The 22,152-nt window shown below is 41.9% G+C and overlaps 2 protein-coding genes across 3 annotated transcripts in view; one reads left to right on the plus strand and one right to left on the minus strand.

Annotated features, from left to right (window-relative positions):
• Positions 1-221: 221 nt before the first annotated feature.
• Positions 222-7,731, minus strand: LOC103179411 (RIB43A-like with coiled-coils protein 2). The gene is made up of 7 exons (XM_007894695.2): positions 7,461-7,731; positions 6,724-6,805; positions 5,008-5,352; positions 4,390-4,508; positions 3,704-3,931; positions 1,741-1,907; positions 222-647 (listed from the first exon to the last, which is right to left on the minus strand). The coding sequence occupies exons 1-7, from the start codon at positions 7,728-7,730 to the stop codon at positions 566-568; spliced, it is 1,293 nt and encodes a 430-aa protein (XP_007892886.1). The 5' UTR covers position 7,731; the 3' UTR covers positions 222-565.
• Positions 7,732-7,875: 144 nt separating this feature from the next.
• The window catches only part of LOC103179412 (structural maintenance of chromosomes protein 1B), a 31,303-nt gene continuing 17,026 nt past the window's right edge, over positions 7,876-22,152 (plus strand). Inside the window, exons 1-11 of one of the 2 annotated variants that reach the window (XM_007894697.2) lie at positions 7,876-7,914; positions 10,703-10,891; positions 11,323-11,435; positions 12,019-12,222; positions 12,908-13,146; positions 14,022-14,280; positions 15,858-15,998; positions 17,419-17,501; positions 19,552-19,759; positions 20,200-20,385; positions 21,568-21,747. In XM_007894697.2, coding sequence (XP_007892888.1) covers positions 10,717-10,891; positions 11,323-11,435; positions 12,019-12,222; positions 12,908-13,146; positions 14,022-14,280; positions 15,858-15,998; positions 17,419-17,501; positions 19,552-19,759; positions 20,200-20,385; positions 21,568-21,747 — 1,788 coding nt within the window. In that variant the 5' untranslated portion in view covers positions 7,876-7,914; positions 10,703-10,716. Of the gene's footprint in view, positions 7,915-7,950; positions 8,109-10,702; positions 10,892-11,322; positions 11,436-12,018; positions 12,223-12,907; positions 13,147-14,021; positions 14,281-15,857; positions 15,999-17,418; positions 17,502-19,551; positions 19,760-20,199; positions 20,386-21,567; positions 21,748-22,152 lie in introns of those variants that run through there. The other variant, XM_007894696.2, reaches the window with a different exon arrangement.

The raw sequence follows: 22,152 nt of genomic DNA on the forward strand, positions 1-22,152 counted from the left end.
CGGATAGTTCACCATTTTGTTTTTCAATTGTGTTATGAAACCTTTAATGTCGATTTGAACAGACAGACCTTTCTGTCCCTAAAATACCAGCAAAACCCATTTAATCCAAATTCGGTTTATCTATTTGGACAAAAAAATGTTCCACTTCCTGGCACACCAATGGATGGATGAATTTTTATTTTGAGATATTATTACAGATTTTTAAAAAAAATTATTATTTTGCAGTCAAGAAAAGCAAACATCCGCAGGGAATCACTTAACATTTTTTGATTAAACTGCTGATCAACTAGAAAGTAATGTCACCGCTAACAAATATAGAAAAGCATGTGACATCATCTATGAAAGAAACAGTTTTTTTTAAGAGAATAAAATGATCCTTACTAATTTTAAAACTTCTTTTAAAATTTAGCAGAACTGCGCGATGCCACAGTGCAGCAAAGGTGTGTGTCACAATAAGACACAGACAGATACGAACTGCATGGATATTAGAGGGGCCTGTTACAAACGATCCTTACGAAATGAACAGTTCTGTTAAATAAACATCCTTTGTAAAAAAAGGACCTCATCAACGGGTGGTGGTGTTGAATTGGTCAAAATACTTGCAGGTTGGAACATTGACGTAGACATTGTTTTTAAGAAAGTTCTCTCTGTGAAAACAAAAACAGAAGATTACTGTGAAGATCTCAACCTTTGCAAACCTCACAAGTATCCCCTCCTGCAGCCTGGAGGGAGGGAGATTATGGGCAGCAGCTGAGAATTAATTCCAATTTTTCAGTTATTGGCAACCTGCACGATCAAAGGGGTGTCAGACTGGGTCCAAGTAGAGGAATTTGGAAAATTATTTCTCAATAAGAAACCAGAAACAGAGGGGAGTGAGATTGTGAAACTTGCTGCCTGAAGCAGTGGTTGAATCAGATAGTATAGACGCATTCAAAAGGAAGCTAGACCTTCACATGAGGGAGAGAGGAATAAAGGGTATAGGAGAAAGTAAGGAATGGGAGAAGGTTTGTGTGGAGTATAAACACTGGCACAGTGTTAGGCTGAGTTGTTGATTTCTGTGCTCTACATTCTTTGTGAAAAAACACAGCATATCAGTGTGAACAATCTGTCACTGTTTGCTTTCGAAGTGGAGTTCCATTGGATTGGTGTGACATAATCAGTCCTCACTTGTATTTTTCTCTTGGACCCCAACAATTTTTTAATCATCTGTTGTATTCAGATACTGAAGTCATACCCACTGAGAAGTAATCTGATCTTGACTTCTCATCAGCAATATTCATTTTCATGTCGCTGCTGTTCATTTAACTTGTTTCTTCTCCATTTCACAACCTAAGGGTGCAATTTTGTCTTCCCTCACTCCTTGTGCAAAGCCTGGGGCTGCTGTATGACATCCTCTGACAGCAGCTTAGCAAAAAATCGAGGACACAAACCTGGGTCTTGACTATTCCATAGCATACCTCACTAAAGAGACTTGCTCTTCTCAAACATTGGGAGTGGTATAAGTTAATAAGTGAACAATAGGCACCCCCACCCCCCCAATGTTGCCTCCTTCAAGACCCTCCTCTTTCCTCTTCGACCATGCCTTCGGTCACCCTCCCACCCCTCTCCACCCTCAGCTTGGGTCCAAAACACTGATTGTCCAGCGCCTTGAGACGTCCTCCCGACGTGAAAGACACTATACAAATGTAATTTTGTTGTTGTTGTTTATAGAAAGAGTGCTGGAATGGATTGAGAACTCACCGTGCGTTGCGCTCCTTCCACAGATGGCTGTTGTGGCAGTCTAAAGTTCTGCGTATTTGCCGGTTTTCCCGCTTCTGCTGACGTTCGAAAAGAATGGCTGCTCGAGCATCATTGACCCGGTTCCTGTCCCATTCGGCATTACGTTGCCTTTCTTCCTCATTCAGCCGCTGTGCAGAAACAATAAAACGCTCTTCAATGTTTCATTCATGCTTGTATTTTGTACCTGCCTGGCTCAGAACCTGGACAACCAAGACAGCCACAGAAGATTGCTCGATTCTGGTATTTAATTGACAACTATGCTCAGCATCAGGAAAACCTCCACCTAGTTCCCCCAAGGAGTATACTCATTAGACAATACATACAATTTATATCACGCTTTTCACATCAAGCACAGGTATGAGCCATCACTAGAAGCACCCCTACTGCACAGTTCACAGTACAACTCCACCCATTCAGTGGTGCTTCTACCAGTTGAAAATGCACAGCTTCAGAAGCAGCTGCTCACATCTCTGCACACCCACCAAGGTAGATACCAGCCCTGGATATATCAGCATGTGTTCACGAACATGGACCCCACATAAAATCCACCAGCTATCAACCCAAGCCCGGGAGCTTCCTCTTCAAACTAATTGATGGACATCTGTCTTCAGTGAAGTGGGAAAACCTATAACAGGAAAATTTATGACTCAGCTACCTTGATGTTCCAGAGATCCAAATCCAATGCCATGTACCAGGTTTATGAAATGCCAACTGCTTAATCTAGTTACTGGCACAGATTATTGTCCTCCTCTCAATGTGGTGGCAATTAAATCTCTATGTACATAAAGTTTTCATCGGAATTTTACTGCGCTTCATAGCTTTCCATATCAACCCTGTCTTTTTAGCTTCACCACCCCCCCATTCATTCGCCATAAGGTACATCAGTGATCTGTTCTCAATCTCCATAAATAGAGGTGCATGAAAGACCAAACTTCCTCATCAGTTTAATTGCATAGTAACTGTGGCACAAAGGAGGCATGGAAATCAATCACTATTCAACTTTTCGAACTTTTCAAATGCAGTTTAGTAATCCTTGCATTTCCCTTTGATAATTAAATATCCTCGATATAGAGCCTTATCACTTCATTGAGTCTTCTCAAAGCACTTCACAGAATCCACTGTAAAGTGTAGTAAATGTTCATTTTGTAGGCGAAATGCCATGGAAGTTTTTCAGAATAAGAATCCTTGCATTTTGATATACTGACTTATCACGTCATCGAAACATCTCAAAGAGCTTCCAGGATTTTATTGTGACTGTGTATTGGTAGGCAAACGCTCATTAAGTATTACTCCCTTTTTTCCTCCCGCGATTCTACCATTATTTTGCAAGGGGTCATCAAGTGTCAAGCTCAGTAGTATTCTCCTGAGTCAGTTCTGTGTGCTGGGACTTTGAATTCACTCAGAGTTTTGGCTAACACTCCAATGGAGCATTGGAGGCAACCTGGATTGTCAGGTGCCCTCCTTTGGATGAGATATTAAACCAAAGTCCCATCTGCCTATTCCAGTGGCCATTAAAGATGCAATGGCACTATTTTGCATAAATTTTCTATAAATTTGCAGCAAGGCTATTGGAGGAGAGAGCGGTGGAGTGGGATTAATTTGTACAGCTCTTTCAAAGATCTGGCATGGACACGATGGGCCGAATGGCCTCCTTCTGTGCTGTATAATGCTATGATTCTATTTGAAAAGAGAAGTGAGCTTCTCCCAGTATCCTGGCCTACAATCCTCCAGAAAATTGGTCACGTCATGCCTATTTGTCAGACATTCGATCTCTGTCCAAATTCACACAGGAAGAAATTACTTGACCAAAGAACTGCAAGACAGCTGTGAAGCCAGATCATAACATGGGTCATCAGTCACTTTCAGGATATATGTGGAAAAGAGCGGGGAAACTGGAAAAGACAAATAAAGTTGATATTTTTACCTTCTTCTCCTCGACTTGAACTTTCTGGGTACGATAGATATCATCCAATTCCTCTCGTGACATCCCTTTCCAGTGGCTTGGAATAACATGTTTCTCACCAAACGCACTTATTGCCTGCTTTGGATTTTCTGACAATAAGTCGCCACGAAGCTGATTTTTAATTTCCGTTAAATTGTCATCTTCAGTTTGTTGCTTTTCAAGCTTGCATCTCACAGCATTTTCCATTGCCTAAAGTAGAAATTAAATGAATGTATCCATATCCTTTCTTTCTGTTGTCAATTTTTTTAAATTTTAAATTTCTCTCCTTCCCACCAAGCCACTGCACTTCAGTATATGGCTCTAAGATCATGTAACTTGCCACCTGGAGAAGGCTGGCTTTGAAATTTTAGCAGACTCTGGGGCACAACCTAAACCTTATCAACATAGAATGTTAAATTAAATGACACAAGGCACTCTTCTGAGAAACCAAGCTAATCTTGGGAGCTCCACATGCCATAACAACAAAATTGCTCACTATAGTTCATTGATCAGCCTGATAGAAAAGTAATGAAACTGATGCAGTAGGGAGCAGACAAGATCATATTGATTTGGAATAATCTGGAATAAAACAGCATGTTCAGCATAGAACCTCATTGCTGAGTTAACTTCAGCCAACTTTTGTATTTAAAAATGGGAAAAAGTGAAACCTGTGCTCTATTGAAATCTTTTGTTGTTATTGTAACAGCTCTCCTGGTTTGTTCTTCCATCGTTTGCAGTTCACAAGCTCTTCGATCCAAATCTATCCTGTTCTTGTCGAACAGACTGTCTGAAATAATCAAACAGCAAAACTCAGACGAGTGCAAAATTCTGAATGTTACTTTTTCAATACATCTTCTGTTGTCTTTAATAAGTTGAGGAATACCATAGGATGGGAATGAAACATTTCTCTACTTGCGGAATGCTCAATGCATAAACACAAATCACGGAAGGTGGTGGGTGGAAGGAAGGGGCTACAGATACAGAATCGACCGGAGGCAAAGCAAAGCTTCCTGCATATTGCGCCAGTAATACATCTTAACCCAAATAAGCAAACAGCAATGATCACTAAAACAGTGTACTTCATTTGTCATATCATCTATCCTCATATTGCCTGAAATTTGCATTTTGGCAGAGCTGTGGCCAGACTGTACGATGGACCCATGCCCATGAAAAAACTTTGTTGGGATTGCCGACTAAATTTACATTTGTAACAGATCTTTGCAGATTTTCAAAATTCTTAAAGCTGGTGCAAAAGTACTCCATTAAATTCTTGAATTTCTACTAACCTGCATGTTTCTTGTCTACAAGAGCTTTCTTGAGCTCATTCTGCTGGGCAAGCGACCACTCCCTGAATTGTTCCTGCTGTTGTTTTATTCGTTCTCTCTGCTTTATGTCTTCCCCTACAAGCTTCTGCATGCTGGATATGGTGCAGCGAGGGTCATCGTCCGAAATTCGGGCAGGAAGACTTTTCTTCAAAGCCTGTGGGTCATAAAGATCGAACTCACGACGCATCTCAGGTCTCTGGTACTCTTGACGGAATTCAATGATGGCCTTGTTTAAGTTTTTCATGTCTTTTTTGTAACGCTCATCCAAGAGAACCATTGCTTGGTCGTGTTTAATTAAGTCTTTTGCTTTATCAAAATATGAGAGAAGAAATGTCAGGTCACAACACTCAAACAGAGATACAGACTTGATACTTGATGGCACTGGGAAATGCTTACTTCACTTATTTCCTTTCCCATCAACCCCCCACTCCCCGCCCCCCCCCCCACCCACCATCCCTCCCCAAGGATGGACACAAACTTGTCACACAGATTGGTGACAGGAACAGGTTTGACCTCTTGTCAAATTGAAAGTTAGCACAAGAATCTCCTTCTGAGCAATATTTAGCAATTCACATGCATAAAGCATGACAGGATACCCAGTGTAACCCACCAATGGGATACTAACTGTAATAAAAGCAATCCTTACATTTGATATAACACTATTCAAAAAGATGGAATTACTCCAGGTGTATTCGTCAACAATCTCACAAATAAAGTTGGTTATTCACTGCTTGGCTGTTTGTGGAACATTGTTGTGTACATATTGGCTGCAAAAAAAAGTTAATACACTTCACGATAAAAAAAATTCTAAAGTACTTTGAGACATCTCAATGTGATCAGGTACAATATCAAATGCAAGAACTATAATATGTCTGATAGACTATTTGATATTGTACCTGATCACGTTGTTAAGCTGTCGCAAAATACTTCACTAATTTTTTATCGTGAAGTGTATTCACCATTTTATTTTGCAGCCAATATGTGCAGAACAATGTTCCACAAACAGCCAAGCACTGAATAACCAATTACTTGGCACTGCACCAATGAATTCCACCTCAACAATTAAAATCCATTATGAAACAACACTGAAGTGAAATACCATTAATGGTTGTAGGGACTCATGTGGATTGAGATAATCAATAAGGCCACCAGACATGATGTTTTTTCTACCAAGGATTGCAAGGATGCAATCACCCGAGGAGAAAGTTTACCCAAGTTAAATAGTGGAGATGTGGGGATGGATAAACATTCTTGACCGTTGCTTTATTTTTGTGGCTCAAGCAGTAATTTATACAGCACTTTCCACCGCAGGCAAGATTAAGCACGATCCATGCATAGACCTCTATGGTCCCAAAGGCCTTTTCTTACTCCATTGTTTTCGTACATTTAAGTAAGCTGTTGCTAACTATATTTGGATTATCGTATAACAAAGAACACAATTTCCCTGGTAATTTAACTGTTCTATCATTGACTCACAAGCAGCTATTAAAGTATTCATTTTATCCTTTTTTCTCAAGATCAAAAGTGAAATCTAACCAAATGGATATTCGAGAGAAGAATTATTGGAGCTGAACATTCAACAGATTGTTCTGCTTTGCATTCACCACTTTGCAACAATACTTTTAAAATTATTTTCATTCAGTCTTGCTCACTACTGTAGGAACCATCAGAACTTACCAAAGGCTTCATGTTTTTCGGACTCTTTCTCCTTCTGAATTTGATTATCTCTGACTTGGGTATCCAAAGCTTGTTTATCGACCTTTTTTGCAAAATAAAGGTAGAAATGTAAATCTGGAAAACTTAACACAAAAACAATTATTTTCATGATTTCATTCATTGTGCTCATAGGAAAATAGAGGCTTTCTTACCAAGAAGGAGGCGTTTGACCCATTGTGCCTATGACATTGCTAACTTTTTTGTCTAAATTGCCCTTTTTACCGGAGGAACCCCCACATTTGTATGTCAGCCTGACTCGGGGGGAACACTCCGGCCTCTGAGTCTGTTGGGGATTGGACTCATATAACCTGAGATGACACTCCAGTCTACTGGGGGTTGTGTTGCAATGTCGGAGGTGCAGTGCTTCAGACGAGTGGTCAAGTTGAGTTCCCATCTGCCAGTGCAGGTGGGCGTTAAAGAAAGATACCACAACACCATTGGAAAGATAAAAGAGAGCTTCTCCTGGTGTCCTGGCCAATAAACCCCCCAAATAAAAGTGGGCGTTGGTTGCGGGGCAATGCTGTGGGCAAACTAACTGGCTGCTGCGTTTCTCCCACAAAATACACAGTCACTCCACTTTACAGGACTGGTACTGTATATCCCGTGAAGCGCTGGGAGGGGCGTCCCTGGGCGCTCGAGTCTCGACGACGTGGTTCGGCGCTACATCAACTGTCAGGACTATTATGACCAATACCCACCCCAATTAATCTGACTTTGGCGTTAAAAATCCTGTTCTGCCTCTGAACCTCCAGGTCTCTCCTTCTGGACAGAGCGGCGGCCTCCTTCAGGTCCAGTTTGTACATGTTGTCGGTGAGGTGAGGTGGTGTGGTAGGGGTGGGGGGTAACTTTAACCGAGAGAGAGCCGGCGGCCTGCGGTGTTGGGGGGAGCGCGCGGGGCGGTGCGGTTTGTTTGACCTCGGCCACGGCCGCCGGACACGGGCGCCAGTCTCTCCGTCGCTCGTCGTCATCACAACCGGTTGCCAGGCGACCGGCGACGCAGTGCGAAGTCTCGCGATATCCCCCACCACCACCTTCCCACCAGCCCCGGGGGGGTGGGGGGAGTGGCGGTGGCGGAGGGGGTGTGGTTAGTTAGCGCCTGCGCACCGCGCCTGCACCTTCGCGCCAATCTCGCTGCGGGGAAAGTCGACGGCGGTTGGTCGCACCGGGGCCGAGGGCAGAGCGCCGGGGGCCGAGGGCAGGGGGCCGGGGGTAGGGGGCCGGGGCCCGAGGCCGCGCAATGGGCACCTTGCAGCTGATTGAGGTGGAAGACTTCAAGTCGTGGCGAGGCCGTCAGTCGATCGGGCCGTTCATGCGCTTCACCTGCATTATTGGGCCCAATGGATCAGGTAGCGGACCCCCACCGCCTCAACAACAACAACAACAACAACACGATTCCATTTATAGAGCGCCTTTCACGTCGGGAGGACGTCCCAAGGCTCTGTACAGTTGGGGGTCAGGACCCGAGCCCGGGGGGGGGGGGGAATGGTCAGGGTGAGGGGAGGGAAGGGAGGGAGCGAGGAGGGGGAATGGTCAGGGGAGGGGAGGGAAGGGAGGGAGCGAGGAGGGGGAGAATGGTCAGGGTGAGGGGAGGGAAGGGAGGGAGCGAGGAGGGGGGAATGGTCAGGGTGAGGGGAGGGAAGGGAGGGAGCGAGGAGGGGGAATGGTCAGGGGGAGGGAAGAGAGGGAGCGAGGAGGGGGGAATGGTCAGGGGGAGGGGAGGGAAGGGAGGGAGCGAGGAGGGGGTGCTCCCGTGGAGTTGCGAGTCCCCCCCCCCCGCCTCCACCAGTAAAAATAGAAATGAGAGCCACTGCACTGCGCTCGGCCATGGCCCCCACCGGCAGCCACGGAGTTGGGTGACCGATTGTTTTAGTTGAGGGGTTAATTGACCAGAGGCCCAGGGAGCAGCTGCAGCCATGGGCGGCCTCGCAGCTGATAGAAATGGAAAACTTCAAGTCGTTGCGACAACGACAACGCACAAACGTTCACCCACAAAATACGCAGCCGATTCACTTTACAGCAGCGTTTTGGGCGGAGCGCTTCGAGACGTCTCGGAGACGCGATAAGGCGCTGTAGCAAATGCATGGATTATTATTGTACCTTAAAATTGTGTGTCCCTGTGCCCACTCTCGCCACTGGCCAGTCTGCTTCCAGTCTGCCAGGGATTTTTTTGCATCGACATGCAATCCTCTGGTTAAATGCAACACTGACTTCAGGAATTAGATAACCCACTGGAAGATGTTTCCAGATCCAATCCAGAAGTTGAGACAAACAAATCTAGTGATAATAATCCTTGCATTTGACGTAGTGTAAATGGACTTTCAGAAGGCATTTGGCTGCTGCATTTCACCCACAAAAATAGACAGTCACAACACTTTACAGTGTATCCTGTGAAGCGCTTTGAGATGTCTCAACGATATGATAAGGCACTATATCAAATGCAAGGATTATTATTATTTGTTAAGATGCTACATAATAAACTAGTTAGCAAAATTGAAGCCTATGGGATAAAAGGGACAGTGGCAGCATGGATACTAAATTAGCTGGGAGACAGAAAGCAGAGGGTAGTGGTGAGTGGTTGTTTTTCACACTGGAGGGAAGGATACAGTGGTGTCCCCAGGAGTCAGTATTAGGTCCACTGTTTTTTTTGATAAACATAAATGACTTGGCCAGATATAGAGAGCAAAATGTTAAAGTTTGCAGATGACACAAAACTTGTAGTAAACAGTGAGGAGGATGGTAGCAGACTGCAGGAGGACATGGACAGACTGGTGAAATGGGTAGACACATGGCAGATGAAATGTTTATGCAGAGAAAGTGTGAGACGAAGCTGGAATTGTTCTCCTTTGAGCAGAGAGGTTTAAAGGGAGATTTAATAGAGATGATAAAAATTATGAGGGGTTTTGATAGAGTAGATGGAGAGAAACTGTTTCTACTGGCAGATAGGTCGGTAACCAGGGGACCATAAATTCAAGAGAATTGGTAAAAGAACCAGAGGGGAGATGATAATTTGTTTTACACAGAGAGTTGTTACGATCTGGAATGTGCTGCCTGAAAGGATGGTGGCAACAGATTCAATAACAACTTTTAAAAGAGAATTAGACAGGTACGTCAAAAGCAAAAAATTGCAGGAGTATGAGAAAAGACTGGGGAGTGGGACTGATTGGGTAGCTTTTCCAAAGTGTCGTCCACAGGCACGATGGGCCAAATGGCCTCCTTCTGTTTGTAATATTTTATGATAAACGTCTTATGATGTTGGAAGGACGTGTCAAAGTGCCTCATGGAATATACTGTGAAGAATTGTGACTGGATTTGTAGGCAAACGAAGCAGCACATATGTGCACAGCAATGTCCCACAAACAGCCATGGAGTAATTGACCAATTTTTTTATTTGGGGGATTGGTGACCAGGACACCGGGAGAAACTCCATTCTCCTTTCGAATAATGCTGTGAGATCTTTAACATCCACCTGAACAGGCAGACGGAACCTTGGTTTAACATCTCATCCGAAGGACGACATCTCCAACAATGCAGCACAGCCCCAGCGCATCAGTTGTATATGAGTATATGAGTCCAAATCTCCACATGGGGCTTGAACCATCAACCTTCAGACTCAGTGCTACCTTTGAGCCAGGCTGACACACAGTGAGAGTGTAACACTTGACGGCAGAATCACCATTATTGTCTGAGTTGAATTAGGTCGAGTGTACTTACACACGTGCTTACTCTGCTGTGAAATGAATCTTTATAACCATATATACTTGAACGGGAGCTAGATTATTAACTTTCAATTCATTGAAATTAGCTTTAGTTTGATAAAGTAATTTTCAATATTATGTGTTGAATTACATAGGCTTCTGAACACTTAGGGCCTATGTACTTCAATGTGGGTTCTGCAGCACTTGAAACTAACCATTTCATGTTTCATTATTTTCATTAACAGGAAAATCCAATGTTATGGACGCCATCAGTTTTGTCATGGGTGAAAGAACTGCAAATCTCAGGGTGAAACACCTCAGAGATCTGATTCATGGTGCTCACGTAGGAGCTCCTGTATCCTCTGTTGCCAAGGTATCCATGGTGTACCAAAAGGAGAATGGAAATGAAGTGACATTTGAAAGAATCATTACAGGTGACAGGATGGGGCTTGGTTGTGAAATTTTTTTACAAGACTGTTTGTTCCAAAGGTATCTTACAGAATAACAATTTAATACATTTACATTTAGCGGTAAAACTTGCCAGTGGACCATTGTCAAAACAAAAGATCCAGTTACCTTCAGACTCTTATATTGCGCCTGGTATCCAGCAATCGTAGGGGATCCCATTTGTATATAAAAAACACAAACCTCATTCATCAAACATCATCATAAAATGCTGATGACTGGAATATCTGCAATTTGGGAATCCCCTAATCTTTACGAAATACATGGAGGGTATCTTGGATTTGATTTGTTTTGCCAACAGTTAGTTACATCTAACAGCAAGATACAGAGTTGTAAAAAACTTTTGAATTTTTGCTCATTGAAAATCTAAACTTTATCTTTAACAATGTTTTTTTGTCAGGAAATTCTTCAGCGTTTCATTTAAATGGTAGAGCTATCAGTCGCATGGAATATACAAGTGAGCTGGAGAAAATTGGTATTCTGCTGAAAGCCAGAAACTGCTTAGTTTTTCAGGTATGAAGCATTGTAAAAAAATTTACACGTGAAGTGAAAATGATTCATGGCATTCAAGTAGCAGAAACATAACATTGTTGGAGATCCAATTTAGAGAATGGAATTTTAACTTACATTTGCACTCTAAATTCAAATCCCTGACAGCCCAGTGCCTTGGGACATCCTCTCGACATGATAGGGGCTTTACAAATGTAATTTGTTGTTGTTGCACTCAGGCTTTGACTAAGATGATGGATTTTATCGATTTGAGCTGGCTTGGCTGGAGTTTCACTCCTTGCAATATTCGAGGACTGCCAACAATCTAAGACGCTACCCTATATAAATGCAAGTTGTTGTCGTTGCCAGTGGGCTGATTAGTGAGCGTGATTGACAATGTCTAGCGATGCTTGGATGCTGACCGAAAAGAAAGAACAAAGTACAGAAAATGCTGCTGCATTTATTGACTGAAAATAGTAAAGTACAAATAAAGTTCTATACAGCATTTAATTTACAAGCAGTGAGGACTGTAACTTACTTTGTTGAATGTAGACATAATTCACCAATTACCTATGCTCAAGTTTTAATACCCTGTACTGTGCGCTAGGGAGCTGTGGAGAACATAGCAATGAAGAAACCGAAGGAGAGAACTCAACTATTTGAACAAATCAGTAACTCAGGAGAATTGGCTGCGGAATATGAAAGTAAGAAAAAGGAACTTACAAAGGCGGAAGAAGAAGCTAGGTTCAACTACAATAAGAAAAAAAGCGCAGCAGTTGAGCGCAACCACGTGAAACATGAGAAACAAGAGGTGATTGAATGATAAGACTTTTTTAAATCATTGCACAGTTTGGGGGAACAGCAAACACCACGTTATTGTTAGCATGGCAAGTTGGTAAAGTTGATAAGTGAAGTAATGCCAATATATTTGTGGTATGCATTTGATTTTTAGCTCTGACAGAAATTCGTTGAAAAATTATTTTGAAACCTCTTGGTTTATTTATATGAGAATCTAGTTCATATCCGCCCCTCTAAAAACAGGTTCGAAAATAATGTTTGCTGATGGCAGTGAAATATTTTTCAGTTGCTCAAAGTTGACAAAAGTATAAATGTTGAATACAGTCACAGCACAGCACTCAGCATTGGCCCATGCTGGTGGCGTTTATTATTTATTCCACTGTAAAATGGAGTTGACTTTGGTAGTGAAAGAGTTAATTATAATGTCCTCAGGGCTACCTCAGTTTTCGTTCAAATGATGCAAAAGAACATTCATTGAAGCTTAACTACAAATACATGTACCCAATTGTGAATGAACTCTTATTACAACTATTTGCCATGAAGCAAATGCAAATTACACTCAAACCTTGCAGGGCCTTGAGAGAGTTTTGCTGTATTTTTTCTATTGCCTTTCATATATTTTGAAAAGAATATTTGCATCTGGTCACTTGTATTGGGTGATTTAATGATATTGAATATTCTTATGACTGAATATTTAGGCAGATCGTTACAATATGTTCATAGAAGATCTGAAAAACACCAGGATTCAGTTGCAGCTCTTCCATTTATACCACAACGAGTTGTTCATAGAGGACTTGGACAATAAGCTCCAAGAGAAGAATAAAATTATAAACAGTTGGAAAGAGAGGCAGACAGCAGCAGAGCAACATGTGAAAGCCATGAAAAAAGAGCTGGGTAAATTGATCCGAGAACAGCAACAGATAGAGAAGGAGATTAAGTAAGTCATTGCACAAAAAATAGAATAGGAATACAGTTGTACCGAATGTGAGTAGATTTTCAAAACTTAAAACAAACTGAAAATTATAAGTGTTTTTGTATTAGACTGGCTGGGTGGTACAATGATGTACAAAGACCCAAATATTTGGGTAAATGTGTCACAAGATTATGGATTTATTTAATTAGCCAGTGTTGTAAACTTGGCTAAATAAATGTTTCCAAAGGCTCCAGAAAACACTTTGGAAAAAAAACTAAATATTGTTTTGTTTAAATTTTATAGTTTGCACAAATAAATGCTCATACTTACACAATGCATACAAAAGGGGACTTCTTGCTTTTCACCTAAACTGCATGTTTAAGCGGTCACAACTCAAGAAAAGGGAGTGAGGAAAAAACTAAGTACATGATTTAAATGCAACTTTACATGGGGGAAAGAATGGAGAAATGAGAGATCTTTCCAACAGAAAGCTACAGGAGGCACTGTCTAAACTATTATCTGTTTAAGCCCTGATTCCATGTTTAGTTTCTTTTCAGTACAGTTTCCTTTTGCAAACACATTCCTTTGTTTTATCCAAATTCATCTCTCTGACTGCATCTTTCTAAAATCAAATGTACTGAGAGCTTGAATTGCTTCCCAGGACTGTGTGTTGATTTGGCTGCGAGATCTGTAATCTGGTGATCATTTCCCTGCAATTTGAAAAAGCACCTGGGTTCTGCTTGGCAGTTGTCCACAACAGCACAGCTGCGATTGGCAGTCCCACAGCAATGAGAGCTGTTACTCAGCGGTGCTGTAACACTGCTGCCACGTCAAATGGATTTCATTTTAGTTACTTAATTGTTAATCGGTGAATTCTCTTTTCCTGACCACAACATTAGAGAACATGAATTTAGCCTGAATGAAAAACGACCCAACTACATCAAAGGCAAGGAAAATACGAGCCACCACATTAAAAAAGTCGAGATAGCAAAGAAATCTTTGGAGAACAGTGAGAGGCAGTATAGCACACATCAGCAAGAGGTGAAGGAGTTGAAGTTAGAGATTGAAGATGTGAATAAAGCATGGGATGCATTTGAGCAAAAGGTACAAAAACAAATTATCAGCAGAGGACACAGCATGGAACTGGAGGAGAGTCAGGTAAGCACATGTTTTAATACAAGAACACCATAATAGTTTTAATAATAATCCTTGCGTTACGTAGCACTTTCCACTTACAGGTACGGAGTTTAGTGCGGGTGAGTATCTGAGGGTGGAATTTTGGATTAGCTGGATCTTGTGCATATTGGAGCTGGGGAGACTGGCCAAAAGGACATTTCAAAAGTCGAGTCGGGAGTTGACAAACATGTGGACGAGTATTTCGTTTGCATCTGGGGTAAGGTACGATTGGACACGGGCAATTGGCGGTGGTGGTGGAAGACAGTCCTGGTTGGACCAGATGTGGGGAAGGAAGGACAGCTGTGGTTGAACCTGACGCCTAGGTTGCACATCGGTTCGCTGAGTGAGGGATAGCTCGGGGAGGTTGAGGAGGTCAGAGATACAGGACAGAAGACGTTGACGGGAGCCCATAAGTATGGTTTCTGTCTTTTCGACATTTAGTTCTAAGAAGTTTTCGCTCATCCAGTCCCTGATGTCTGCCAGACAAGCAGAGAGAACTTCGGCAGAAGTTTACCCCATGTCTGAGGATGATATCACCAAGTGGGAGCATGTCAATGAGGAAGAGGAGGGGGCCAAGGATGGAACCCTGGGATACACCACAGATGACCGGGTGAGGGTGGGGGAGGAACCGTGTCAAGAAACAAAGTGCAAGCAGTTTGTTAGGTAGGGCTAGAAACAGGCTAATGCCGTCCCACTAAAGTGGACGAGGGAGAAGAGGTGGTGGATGAGGATAGTGTGGTCGACTATGTCGAACGCGGTGGAGAGATCCAGGAGAACAAGAAGGTAGAGGGAGCCCTGATCACAGAGAGTGGGCTTTGTTTGCGACCTGGACAAGCTGTGCTATGGGCAGGGTGGAAACCAGACTGGAGTAGCTCGAGGTGTGAGCAAAGCTGGTGATTGACAATGAGCTCCAGAGCTTTGGTAAGGAAGGGCAGTTTGGAATTGGGACGGTGATTTGTAAGGTTAGAAAGATCAAAGGGGCGTTTTTTGAGGAGGGATCAATTAATATTGTGAAAGGAGCTGAATCTCACAAAAGTCTTCTTTTGGGGACTGGGCAGCAAAATCGATCAGTTAATAATAATAATTCTTGCATTTGATATAGCGCTTTATCCCGTCAAAGTGTTTCACAGGAATTACTGTGAAATTAAAATTATTAAATGGATTAATACAATCAATATAAAATTAATGTAACAATGTTACAGATATCTGTGTAGTGATTGTAAATTTGTACGCAAACAAAGCAGTCAATTTGAATACAGCACTAAAAAGGCTCCAAGGTAACTATGGAAAGAGAAAATGGCCCCCTTATAAGTACTTCAACTGTGCTTATTATGTAGAACTCAGGAAACTCTATTATGTAGAACTCAGGAAACTCAGAAATCCTTCGATTTGGTATAGCAACGTATCACGTCTTCAAGACATCTCAAAACACTTCACAGAATATACTGTAAAGTGAATTGACTATATTTTGTGGGCGACTATGTTATATATTGATAGTCTCTTGTAGTTTCCGATTTGTTGACCTTGGATTAGACTTCAAAAATACTTTGTGTTTACAGATTCAACGATACAAGGAGTTGAAGGAACTGGTGAGAAAACAGGTGTCCACCATGACTCAAACATTGGAGAAACTGAGATGGGAACAGAAGGCTGACCGTGACAAGCTGGAACTAGATCAAAGGAACAGTAAAGATTTGGAAGTAATTTGATAGAATTGACAGACAATAAATGACCTATTTTTGGTATGAATGTAGGGGGATGAATTTATGTTGCAAACTAACTATGAAATCAATAACAGTTCCAATAACGAACATCTTTGTACAGTAAGTAGCCTAGTGTGAAGCTTTATTGTATATTTATGGGAATTATTCAGCAATAGCTATTTTAAGCAACATTCCTGAAGTCATATTATTGATGTTGCTCACAACCTTGTAGATCAATTCCTATTGTCAAAGGAGCTGAATCTCACAAAGTCTTTTGGGGACTGGGCAGCAAAATCAATCTGTTAATAATAATAATCCTTGCATTTGATATCACACCTTATCATGTCAGAAGGCATCTCAAAGTGCTTCACATGAATTACTGTGAAATGTAAATTTATTAAATAAAATTAATCTCTAAGAATGACCAATGTAACAGATATCTGTGCAGTGATTTACAGCATATTCTGTGAAGCGATTTGTAGGCAAATAAAGCAGCCAATTTACACACAACAAAGTGCTACACACAGCAAATGAATGACCAATTTATTGGGTGGTTTGTTGACAGGACAGTGCAAGAAACATCTTGATAAGTCATAAGATCTTTTAAGTTACACTTGAACAAGCAGAATGGACCTCAGTTTAAAACATCATTCAACGCTCCCCCAGTAGAGTACTGGTAGAGTATCAGCCTAGACTGTAAACTCAAAGACTTGACTCAGGGTTTGAACCTACAATCTTCTGACCCAGAGGCAAGAGAGCAATCAGCTGAGCCAAACTGACTCAATAGTTGTATCCTGTGGATACTGCATGCAATTTGGAATCTTTGTCAGAATTTCAATCACTTTTGTGCGATAAACAAACCTGACCTAGTTGATTTTGAGAGAATTTGTTCTTATTCAGTTTTGGCCAAGTAAGGATTTGTTACAGCAGCTGTAGCAACAGAAATATAAGTATACGAGCAGAAGTCGACATGCTCCACTGCAACAAATGTGTGCATGGTCCAAAGCATTGGTGCTCCCATGATGATGTGGTCTGAAGATTAACATTTTTAAAATAAGTAGAATAGATCTTTGAAGTTCCATTATGCTTAACAGGTTAGATTCCTTCCATTTCTTTTTCTTTCATTTTATTAAATTTTATTAAATCTCTTTCTCAGATTTAATAATAAATTGGTCATTTTCAATCCATGACTGTTTGTGGGACACTGCTGTGCACAATTGGCTGCCGCGTTTCGCCCACAAATATACAGTCAACTCACTTTACAGCATATTCTGTGAAGCGCTTTGAGACATCTAGAAGACGTGAAAAGCGCTATATCAAATGCAAGGATTATTATTATATTATTATTTCCCCAGTACAGGTGAAATTTTAAAACCAAGGATAAAGATATTAAAGTGGAGTTAATTTTTATTTTCAGCTCCAAGTTAAGCACACAGAACATGAAATAGAAGATCATTTGAAAAGAGCAGAAAAGCTGGAGGAATATATTGATAACTGCAAGTAAGTTTTCATTTACAAAGTAATACACCTCATTCAGACAGCAAAATAATATTGCTGCACAATTGCAGGTTTTTTCCAGTGATGGTAAAATTCTGCATGACGAGTCACACCATTGATCATGCAGACCAAAAAGTCCTGCGGCGTATTGGTTAGAGCACTTGCCTCACAAGCGAGAGGAACCTTGGTTTGATTCCCGAACAGGGCGAAACCTTAGGCCCTCAAAGATTTTTACCTCAAAGATTGAAAACATCCGCTTGACTGCATCGTCCTTCCTTCCCCTCCCACCCATGTCATCTTCCACCCCACCCAGACCATCCACACTGCCTTCTCCCTCTGCCACAGCTTCTGCCACTCCCCCCTCCTCGTAAGTGGGGAGTGGCGGAAGCTGTGGCAGAGGGAGTCGCATAGTCGCACTCGCATAGTTCAAGTCCTTCTTAGCCAACCACCTCCATTTCATCTCGGAAAATGTCACCTCCCGTTGGATTACTCCAACGCACGTCTCATCAGTCTCCCTAGCTCCACCATTCAAAAGATCCAGCTCATTCAGAATCTGCTGCCCGCATACTGACCCGGAGCAAGCTCCATACCCACATGTCACCAGTTCTGGCCAGGCTCCACTGGCTCCCCATCACCAAACGGATCGACTTCAAGATCCTCATACCGTGTTTAAATCCCTTCACTCTCTGGCACCTCACTACATCTCCGACCTCCTTACTCCCCATTCCACCATCCAGTACCTCTGCTCAACTGGCACTGGCCTTCTGCTCGTTCTTTGCACCCTCCGCTCCACCATCAGAGGTCGCACTTTCAGCCACTATGCTCCAAAACTCTGGAACACTCTCCCTCATTCCCTCCGCCTTGCCCCCTCTTTCACCTTTTTCAAGTCCCGCCTGAAAACCTTCCTCTTCCCCCCGGCTCAGAGTCAGGCTCGCCAGTTAAGCGCTCTTGAGACGCTACCCTGCGTGGAGGGCGCTATATAAGTGCAAGTTATATAATAATAATAATACTTGCATTTGATATAGTGCTTTTCACATTTTTGAGACGTCTCAAAGTGCTTCAGAGAATATACAGTAAAATGAATTGACTGTATATTTGTGGGCAAAACACGGCAGACAATTGCACACAGCAGTGTACCACAATCAAAGTTGTTAGGCAAGTCTCCTTACTTCACCTAATTACCTAGCACTAAGTAGAAACCTGGTTGTTAGTTGATTGGCGGACCACTTTGAGGAGGTAATAAACACTTCCAAATTTTGGAAGTAATTTTCCAAGTAATTTGGTTACTCAATCACTGTTTGTGGGACGCTGCTAAGTGAAATTGGCTGCTGTGTTTCGCCCATAAAATACACAGTCAATTCACTTCACAGTATATTCTGTGGAATGCTTTGAGACGTCTCGATGACATGAGATTGAAGCGATTGAGAATCTGTATCAAAATTGCAAGGATTATTATAATATCAGATCAAGTCGGCGCCTCAGCAGAGGAGGTTAGAAAATCAGCACTTGTTTTACTGCAGCTCATTGCAGGCGTGTAGAGTCCTGTAGCTCAGCGGTTAGAGCACTCACCTTGCAAGCGAGACACCTGGGTTCAGTTCCAGGCAGGGCGAAAGCTTGGGCAAGTTTCCTTACTCTACACACCTAATAATAATCCCTCCGAAACAAAACAATAATAAATTGGTCATTTCAATCCACAACTGTTTGTGGGATACTGCTGAGCGCAATTGGCTGCCGCATTTCGCCCATAAATATACAGTCAATTCACTTTACAGTCTATTCTGTGAAGCGCTTTGAGACGTCGAGAAGACGTGAAAAGCACAATATCAAATGCAAGGATTATTATTGTGAGGGGAATTGTTTCTAGTTTAGCCAAGAACCATTTTTAATATTTAGCAAAGTAGGATATTCCTTTGCTATTGGAAATTGATCTTGTTCTTGTGGTGTACAATCTCATTTATACCCTATCAATTGATCTTTTCAAGTCATATGCAACTATATTCACCAGAATAATTCTATGAATATTACAACATCATATTTAACTTTTTAAAACTAGGACTACTCTGGGTGGGCATAAACAGCAGGAAGAAGAACTGACTAAGTATATTGAGAGTTCTAAAGTCCGTATAGGCCAAGTCAGTGAAGAGCTGAATGAGGTAGCCAAGGACTTGCAGAACGCAAAGATTGATCATCGCGAAGGACGTCGCCAACAGAAAAAAGCTGAAATTTTTGAGAGTTTGAAGCGCATGTACCCAGAACATGTGGTAAGCAGGAATCCCTAAAAAAAAGTGTTGGTGATCTTTGCGCGTAAAATAAGACTTCAGTTTCTGATTCACTTTTAACAAGCCTTTGCATTTTGAGTCAAATTGTTAGGTCCTTGACAGTTCTGTATTTCAATTTTACACAACTCCAGGGTTGCAACCTGATCCTAGTGTATTTTGAAACGTTTACAATTTACAGACTAGTGGGAAACGTTTTTTTCCATAATAATTGTGAATAGTAACAATTTTGCATTTTCAAGTCTGATGGGTGCATAGTACTGATCCAAAACCCAAACTCCTGCACTGCTTAGGTAATGATTTGAAATATTTGTTTTACACAATTCTAACTGTTACACATCCAATCATATTCTTTTGCCATCTTGTTTTCTGAATGAAAAGTGGGAAAATCACACTGACTATGTGGTAGCATCTTATTTATACAGTATGGACGACTTGTGGATCTATGCCACCCCATCCACAAGAGGTACCAGCTGGCTGCCACTAAAATCTTTGGCAGGTACATCAATGCTATTGTGGTTTCCACTGAAAAAGTTGCAAGGGATTGCATTCGATATCTGAAGGAGGGAAGGGCTGAGCCGGAGACGTTCTTGCCTCTCGATTACCTTGAAGTAAGTTCAAACACCATTAGAAAGTTAAGAAAAAAGAAAGGCTTTAGTCAAATTGATTTGACAATTTAAAAATGCAAAGTTCAAATTCAAATGCAGTCCCCTTTAACCTAATATTTAACCTAATGCAGCTGAAGGTCAGCACGACGGAAGTCATGCTCATTAACTACTGTCAATGTCTTCTCTTCTGCGGGTCTGAACTCCTCAACTTTCACGGCTCTCACTCAAACTCACCGAACCTATGCGCAACTTAGGTGTTAGGTTTGATCCCCAGCTTTCCTCTCTAGCCCACATCTATTCCCAGAACAGGACTGCTTTTTTCCAACTCCGTCACATTGCCTATTTCCATCCGTACCTCACAACAAAAGCAGACGAAACCCGTGTCCACACCTTCTTCATTTCCTGTGTGATTCCAATGCCCTCCTCGCTGGTCTCCCCAGCTCCACGTTACACAAAATACAACTAATTCAGAACTCTGCCGTCCGGATTCTCACCTGAAGAAAACTCTACCCCCATCACACTAGTCCTTGCCAGGCTCCATTGGTTCCAAATTACTGAACGGATAGATTTCAAGATCCTCTTGTTTTCAAATCCCTTTATGCCCTCGGGCCTCCCAACCTATTCGATTTGCTTACCACCCACTCCCCCACCTGCTGCCTCCACTCGGCTGGCTCCAGCCTCCTGTTCGTCGCCTCCATTCTACCATCGGTGGCTGTGAGTTCAGCCACTACGCCCCAAAATTCTGGAACTCTCTCCCTCAATCCCTCCACCTTGTCTCCTTCCTACCCATTTTCAAATCCCACCTAAAGACTTTCCTTTTTGATTGTGCTTATGGTCACCTACCCCCTTTCCCCTTGGCTCGGGGTCAGGTTTGGCCACTGTCAAGCACTTCTGAAACCTTGGTTGAATCTACTGAGTAAAGTGGACCATCTGATCTGACTATCGGTTTGAAGAGAGTACAAAATATGCAATATGGCCTTCATTATGCAGTGTCGGAGAGATTAAAATTAATGTCAGAAGTGAGACCAGAGTTCTTATTCTCTCTACCCTTGTCTTCCTCCTCTCCTCCTCCCCCCCCATTAACTGCAACAGATAATTGAATGTTGATTAATTCACAGAAATATTCCTGCAGTGAAATGTAAAGAAATTATATGATGTACTATAGCATTAATAAATATATTACAGATAAAACCAACCAATGAACGGCTGCGAGAGATTAAAGGAGCCAAAATGATGATCGATGTTGTTCAAAGTGTGTCACCACAACTCAAGAAAGTTATCCAGTTTGTTTGTGGGAACGCCCTGGTATGCGAGAGCATGAAAGAAGCTCGTCAAATTGCATTTGAAGGACCAGAGAGACTTCAAGTAAGGAAATAAATTTCTCTTCCAATTTCCCCATCCCCCATACTATTAAATTATGCATGCTTAATAATCCACCAGGGTAAAATTGCCGGAAACATGTTATGGAGCACTTTGAAGTGGAACCACTTGATCTTTTGATATTGTCGTGCATAAAAGCATCCTTAGTTTCCCCGAGTAACTTGTTCTCGATTGACCTGCCTGTTCTTGTGCTTGTTTGGAATATGACCTTAGCTGTTGCATCCCATTTGTGTATCATAATGTATCAATGAGGAGAGAATATGGTTTAAATATTTAATTTGAAGAAAAGTTCAGCTGGTGCACAGCAGGAGTTTATGCAGATATTAGAATGCTTTGAATAGATGAATTCCTGCTACATATTATATAAGAACATAAGAAATGGTCACAAAA

The sequence above is a fragment of the Callorhinchus milii genome, unplaced genomic scaffold, assembly GCF_018977255.1.
Source record: "Callorhinchus milii isolate IMCB2004 unplaced genomic scaffold, IMCB_Cmil_1.0 Scaffold5, whole genome shotgun sequence".
Lineage (NCBI taxonomy): Eukaryota > Metazoa > Chordata > Chondrichthyes > Chimaeriformes > Callorhinchidae > Callorhinchus > Callorhinchus milii.